At 33.1% G+C, this 8050-nt stretch overlaps 1 protein-coding gene across 4 annotated transcripts in view; it reads left to right on the forward strand.

Annotated features, from left to right (window-relative positions):
- Positions 1-1270: 1270 nt before the first annotated feature.
- LOC107850330 (alpha-taxilin) overlaps positions 1271-8050 on the forward strand; it is a 47429-nt gene continuing 40649 nt past the window's right edge. Inside the window, exons 1-2 of one of the 4 annotated variants that reach the window (XM_016694768.2) lie at positions 1271-1770; positions 2470-2546. In XM_016694768.2, coding sequence (XP_016550254.1) covers positions 1530-1770; positions 2470-2546 — 318 coding nt within the window. In that variant the 5' untranslated portion in view covers positions 1271-1529. The remainder of the gene's footprint in view (positions 1771-2469; positions 2547-8050) is intronic. The other 3 variants (XM_016694769.2, XM_047401818.1, XM_016694770.2) reach the window with 3 other exon arrangements.

An 8050-nucleotide genomic window follows, 5' to 3' on the forward strand; every position in this document is an offset into this window, starting at 1 on the left:
TTAATTTTGTATCTTTTCATTGTCTACTTTTTAGTGCTATATATAAATTGAAGGTATACTTTTTTCATTTTATGGTTTGTTTAGTCTAGCCCATTTTTAATTGAATTATTAGTATGACATATTCTTTTCTTTCAGAATTGGTATCGATAGAGATGATTTGATGATACGAGTTAGGATTTATAAAATGTGGAGCATCATTAGTTTCAAGAAAACAACGAATTGATAAATTTAGATATACTTATTGTTGGCGAAAGGGTATCTTATTGCATTATTTTTATTCTTTTTTTGTATATGTTCTTTTTGAAACGTTTAATTCTCAAATCACAGACGCCTTTGTTATATCAGGAAATTTGATGCATGCTAGAGAAATCAAGTTAACAGATTTAAGTACAAGTTGAAGGAAGGTTCTTTATCTATCATCAAATTTTTTGAAGTTGTATGTTAAAATTAATAGTGAATGCAGACCTATTAAAAATTCATGAAAATTATATTTATTTTTTCATAGTTGCGATTAGAAATTTATTCAGAGATATTGTTGATATTTTTGCAAATGATTTCAGCCCGAAGCTTTTCATTAAAGAGATCCAATAAAAAATCACATAACAAAATGTCTACTGAATTCATTTGGATGGTTGTTACATATTATTTAATAATGTAATATTTTTTACTATGTTATATCGCACTGCATTATTTTAATGAATACAACGTTTGAATAGATTGTTTTATTTTCCGCCATTATATAATCTAACACATCAATAATTTGAAGGATAAATCTATTAGAAAAGTAGAGTACGAGATAGGGCTACTAGCTATAAAAAGGTAGGATAATGGATAAAATGAGAGGGGGAAAAGATAACAATGCAATTCCGTCAAATCAATCATTATATAAGATAGAACTTTTTGTCGTTACCTTTTAATGACGCTTAACGATACAATAAAATTTAACTATCAAGCAAAATAAATATGATATTAATAGTAATAATATAAATATAATATGATGATATACAACCATCCAAACACATTGTAAATAACAGTGATGCCTCATGGGTAGGGAAAAAATCAAGAAAAAATAAAAGAAAAAAGAATTAGAAAAGAAAGAGCAAAAAGGAAGAAAAAATATAGTAAAAAACACTTTAATTAAAGAAATAAGATGAAAAAGTAAATCTCTTCAATTATTATTTTTCGCTTTCACATGCTTAGGTAGAAAAAAGACATTTTCACCCTATTCAACATGAAATGATAAGGATATGATTTTGTTTTCAAATATGACATTTTTAAAATGATATAACTTAGAGGAAAATAAATGTTAAACAATAAATCAGATAAAAACTTGAAATTCAATGTATAGATTTGAGACTATATTTTTTGTATATTATAAAAAAAAATAATTGTTTAAAAAGTTATCATCGCATAAAATAATTTTTAGGACTTGTATTTCTTTAGGGTTGAGCCGTTCGTGAGTCTATTTGTTCCGTCGGTTCTTTTTGTTTTATGTTTTATGTTTCAGTGTGACCGTTTTTGCGTTGAAGATGGAAAGTGAGAATCCAGCTCCAAACTCTGCCGCAGATCAGCTTCCAGAAGCAGAATCATTGCCGGATGGTTTCGTAGGGGACAGCTCAAGTACTGACCCAATGGCTCCGAACACACCACAACCTGAGCAGGAAAAACTGGCTGATTATAAGGAGGAAAATTTAGTTGATCCCGAGTTAAATGCATACGAAGATTGTGACGATTCACATGCCAATGTGAAATGTCTGAACATGGAGAACTGTAAGTATCTTTCTCCGTGAGCTTATTGTCATTTTGTTTCGCAGTTGAATATTTGTTTAGGATTGGGAATTTTATTTTCATGGATACATGTATTTACGTTTGTTGTCAGTTGTTAGAGTGTTACATGAAAAGATTAAACTCCATTTTGGTTTACATTGAATTTAAAAATGGATCATGTTAGTCAAATGACTAGTTATGAGGATGGAAATTTGTAGAGCTAAAGGGAAAAAAGTGTCGGGGATTGGAGAATTGAAAGGAAACATTTATAAATCTCCAAACAGTTCAAAAACATTGGAAGATGTGACCATTTAATAGGCCAGTTGCTGTTCTATTTCTGCTTGTATAATAAAACACTGGATCTTCAAAAGCATTGTTTTTCAGAAAGTGTCGTGTGAAATGAGAAATTAACTGACCTTCATATATCATACCAGTGTTAGGTTAAGTGGTAAGGTCTTCCAATGAGACATCCATTAGAAAAGAAAATGCTGATAACATTTTAAATGATGATGTTCATTGCTTCAAAGAAATGTCTAATATGATTTCTTTTGTGGTGGCATGTCTGAATGGATATAGGCTTGCATATACCATGATATTCAGTTCTTTGCTTCTTCATAATGCTTCTACTTGCAGCATTGTTGTATCTTAGGTTATTTAAGACTTAAAATTAATCTGCTCTAAGTGATTCTTCTTTTCCCGCAGCTGGAGGAGATCCGACCCAAAACATTTCAGCTATTAAGGAGACATCATTACCAGAAAGTGTTGAAAACAAAAAAGTAGTCAGTAAACATCAATATCATTTTCCTTGTGTTTTTATATGTGTTCCTTAGCTATCAATTTCCCTTCCTTTTGATCCACTCTAGTCATGTTTCTGCGCAAACATAGTAAACCCTTCATTTCTCGAATTGGGTCCTCTGGCTTTCTACCACATGGAGTAAAACAGCTACTTCTCTCTCTTTTTGAGATAGGTGCACTTCCAGTTCTATACTCTTTTGTGTTCACCTTTTTGACGATTTTGTTGTCCTGCTATGTTAATCGTCTTCCCCATATTCCAGCTTAATCTTTTGTATACTTCTTAGTTTCCTATGGTACACCATTTCCAACAGTTCTTTCTGTCCACAGTCTACAGGTCCTTTGTTCTTTCTTTCATTTCCGTCATAATGTGCGCTGAGGGACTGTTTGAACCAGAATTTGATTTACATAGTAACTTAAGCTTAGGTTATGGTTATGAGAAGAAAACCGTGTTAGTAATTTTTTTTAATCAGTTGGCAGTGTTATAAAATTTTATTACTTGCTCAACACAATTTAGAAATGGTAAGGAGATTTTTCTTGGCAAGAACCAAATCATATGAACTAAGGGATGGGTAGTAATATTTCAGGGAAGCATGTGTTGATTAAGAGAAGATGAAATTCCACAAGTAGATTAATGACGTATGGGGCGAGCTTATGGGAAGTATGTAGAATCTTTTGCTGATCCTCTGAAGCAACATGGATTATTCATAATCTCTTTCTGCATTTCAACTGAAGATATATTGATGATATATGAAGATTGTGGTGGTGAAATGATACGAGTACGACCACGAAGGTGGGCATATGTGAGATGTATTGAATCCGAGACTTGGAGTGTGCAAATGAAGTGCAAAGGAGGGCCTAAATAGGCTCCAAAACAGTCCACATTCTACACTCCAAGGGCGCCTAAAGTGAGGCATTTGACTAAGGGGTCTTTTGGACATTTCACATTATTTTTGTAACCTACTATAAATAGAATATGTTAGGTTATTTTCTACTTAGTTTTGGATGAATATTGAAAGTTCTAGACACTTAGACATTTCTCTCTTGTGAGAAAGACCCCTATGGCCGAACATTGTGACCAGGGATTTCAACTTGAGTGTCGAATCACTCGTGTTGGATTCAAGCTTGAAAACGTTGGATGCTTGGGAGATCGAGGTCCCTCTTGTGCCACGTAAGAGAGAGGTGAATTGTAGTGTGTAGTGTTAAGGGTCCAAGAGTGGAATATGCTCTTGGGTTCTTAAGATTATGCCTTCATGTAGTCTATCTTTCTATCCTTTTGTTTAGTGTAATCTTTTGTTGTTGTTTCTTGTGTTGTTGAAACCGTTGGTTATTGTTATTGTTATCTTGTTGTTCATCTCGTGTAGCCACTGTTTTCGTGTTGTTACATCTTTGTCAACTCGTTAATCTTGTGTTCTTCACGTTTTGGGGCTTGTTTACACTTGTTCTCGGGTTGTGTTGTTAAAACTAGTTTGTTGTTGGCTGATTTCGGTACTTTCCAAGTTTGCAGTGTATCATGAAAGGGGTGTGAGAGTTTCCTATCGTCCTCCTAGGGATATATATTGATAACGGATGGGAAGACTTTGCAATAACATTGCAAAATTCTGGAGAAGGAAACTAACTATTTTGAGGAAAAGATGCTAGGAAGAAAGGGAAGCTATGCTTGGGTTTTAGAGATTCAAAAAAAGTTTACAGAAAAAGTCAAACTCAAAGGGTGTGAACCCTAGCATTCCATCACAATTGTGAAGGGGTCTCAATATGCGGAGATTATTTGAGAAGATGCCGGTGGAGAGGTTCATTGAAGTTTTGTCAGGCAAACCTAGAATCTCAAAAAAGCAAAGGTGAATACTAGAGAAGCAGAGGCTTTCAACTAGAATAGTGGGGAGGACAAGAATAGTGTTCTTTGGGTCAAGGTTCTTCTTTGCAAGAGTTTCTGAATTATCATGACATCTAGTCTCTGTGTTAACTTTGTTGATACTTTAGAGAGATCTCTAAGGAAATCTTTTTGTGTGAGGGCATTATTTTTCACCTTTTATACATTGTTTTTTGGGCTTAAAATTTTTATGAATCATAAGTCGTCTGTTGCTAAACATAGATAGAGTTATATATGGTTTTGCAACTAAGAAGACAATCAGTTGATTTGGAAAGAAAGAAAAATAAGAAGTCAAGTAAAGAGGAAATGTATCAATTGAATGAAGATGATATGTTATACTATATTCAACTATATCTATATTGACACTTTTGATAACAATCTATTGGGTCCTAGCAAATCCGAACATTTTTATTTTACCTTATGAAAAGATATTTAGCTATTGTTATTGTTACAAATATTAGGCTTACTAACATCATAAAGAAAGAGGAAAGATTAAAATTTATTATAGAAGGGGTACTTGGATATATATATATATATATATATATATATATATATATATATATATTGACAAACTTGATTCATTTTTAGCTTTAGAGCCCGTTTGGATAGGCTGAAAAAAGTGGTTGAAAAAAAATAATTTTAAAAGTGCTTTTGGAAGTGCTAAACTTATTTTAAAAATAAGCAGTTAAGTGTTTGGATAAAAATGCTGAAACTGAAAAAAAGTTATTGATGTGTTTGGTAAATAATGCTTTTAAGCACTCTTTTTTGGTCAAAATGTCCGAAACACCCTTATAGCTGTTAATATATATATATATATATATATATATATATATATATATATATATATTTATTTGTGTGTTAAAAAATTTTTTTTTTAAGAGTTTAAGTGTTGAATGTTTGTGTTTGAAAAAGATAGTTATATAAAAGATTATTTGTTTCTTCATGGTTATGTTAAGATTTCGTATAACGTTGATTTGCAATTAAAAGATTATTTGTTTCTTTATGGTTATGTTAATATTTATTTCAAATATTATTTTAATTTTCTTATATTGCATTGTTGAATTTATCGTGATATAATGGTAAAATATTTTATATTTGACATTATATAATAGTAGTAGAAAATGACACATCTATCCAAACATTATAAGTATTTGTGTAAATTGGAGTTTGAACTTTGAAATTAGTAAAGATGGGCAAGAAAAATGTGAAGAGAATTTGGACAATTGTGATTGTTAGAAAATATAAGAGAAAAATATTATTGAATTGTTGTAACTACATTATTACATTGAGGCCCTATTTATAGAAACTACATTTCAATCCTTTTCCTAATAGGATACTACGTTACAATCCTTTTCCTAATAGGATACTTCGTTACAATCCTTTTTCTAATAGGATTTTATATGCTATTCCTATTTCTACTCATATTCTAACACTCCCCCTCAAGCTGGTGCATAGAAACTTATGTACCAAGCTTGTTATGGATGTAATTAAAACGAGGATGGGTGAAGGACTTGGTGAAGATATCTGTAAGAGAACTGATAAGGACTGCTCTGGACGTCTGGAAAACCTCAACTGAAAAGGAACAAACTAAAAAAGTGATCCGAAAAGTAGTAAACATTGCTAGAAAGTCGATTTGTCACTAGAAATTTATCGAAAACTGGTATAAAATATATGGATCATCTCGAAATCAAGAGACGAGTAGATCTTGAACAAGAAAGTCACCGGAAACTTAGCCTAAACATGCTCACGTGCTGGATTATTAGATTTGATAGATGAAAAGTGACTACAATATGAGGAAAAAAAATTATATGGGTAGAGTCGTAATGATGACACGACCCTACTTGAAAAGAGAAATATGGGTAGGGTCGGAATGACGGCACGACCCTATTGAGAAATAGAAATTCTATGGGTAGATTCAGAATAACGGCACGATCCTACTAGAAAAGAGAAATTATATGGGCAGGGTCGGAATGATGACACGATCCTACTGAAAAAGAGAAATTATATGGGTAGGGTCGGAATGATGGCACGACCCTACTGAAAAAGAGAAATTATATGGTAGGATTGGAATAATGGCACGACCCCACATAAATTAAATCTGAGAAGTCACAGGAAAGACGTACGGAACTGCGTAAATTAAATTTGAGGAGTCACCAGAAAGATGCACAGTGCTATGCAGCTCAGATATGAGAAAGTAGTTCGAAAAGATGCACGGTGCTACACAAATCAAATACTAGAATATAGTCACCAAAAAAAAGTACGGTGCTAAGAAAAATAGATATGAAAAAGTAGTCACCCGACAGATGCATGGTGCTACACAAAGATATGAGAAAATAGCCACTAGAAAGATATACCATAAGTCAATGACCCAACTTTTGATAATATAATCATTGGCCAGACGAGCGACATATATGGATTATAGCCGCCCGTCGGCAGCGGAAACTCTTTGATTCTTTACCAAGAAAATATAAGAGAAACATATTATTGAATTATTGTAATTACATTATTATATTGAGGCCCTATTTATAGACACTACATTTCAATCCTTTTCCTAATAGGATACTACGTTACAATCTTTTTCCTCATAGGATACTACGTTACAATTCTTTTCCTAATAAGATTTTATATGCTATTCCTATTCCTACTCATATTCTAACAATGATAATTGGCCAACAGTTAGTATAATTGCTTATGTGAAGAGACAACAAACAAACAACAACAAACCCAGTGTATTCCCACCTAGTGGGGTCTGGGGGGTAAGATGTACGCAGTCCATACCTCTACCTCTGAAGAAGTAGAAAGGCTGTTTCCGATAGACCCCCGGCTCAAGACACGAGATACCACACAAACACATAGTAAAGCCCAGCACAAGATTACATAACATAAATACGGCACCCATAAGTAATATAAAACAGAGAAAAGCACACAGATTCATAATAAAACATGGAACACGGACTCCTAACAAGAATAAACCCCCACCAAGTAATTCCCTACACTAACGACTCAAACTGGCCCTAGTCCTCTGCCCTAATTCGCGTCCTCCAGACCTTCCTATCTAGGGTCATGTCCTCGGTGAGCTGTAACTGCTCCATGTCCCGCCTAATCACCTCACCCCAGTACTTCTTCGGCCTACCCCTACCCCGCCTAAAACCATCCAACGCTAGCCTCTCACACCTACGGACCGGGGCTTCCTGCATCTTGCACTCCTTGGTATAATTTGAGAGAAATGTGAAGAGAAATGTTACATATTTTGTTCAATTAATTGTCCACTAATTATTCTCTTCACATTAATTGTCCACTAAGGAATAAACCAAATTATACTAACTTGCTTATGTGAAGAGAAATGTTAACTTTTCATTCAGACAAGTAAATCTTCTTTCCCACCAAACGAACACCAATAAATGAAAATTATAAGGGAACCAATAAATGAAAATTATAAGGGCAAAAAAGTCAATTACTTGGTCAAATGTGAATAGATTATAAGCTAGAAATAAAAAAGTTAGGATTTGCTACTTCTTGTTTTTGGCTTAAAAAAAGCCAAAATTAACTTTTTTTAAGCACTTGTAAAATTTGCCAAACACCTTTTTAAGCAAAAAATAGCTTATAAGCTATTTTGACCAA

This window comes from Capsicum annuum, chromosome 12 (assembly GCF_002878395.1).
Source record: "Capsicum annuum cultivar UCD-10X-F1 chromosome 12, UCD10Xv1.1, whole genome shotgun sequence".
Classification (NCBI taxonomy): Eukaryota; Viridiplantae; Streptophyta; class Magnoliopsida; order Solanales; family Solanaceae; genus Capsicum; species Capsicum annuum.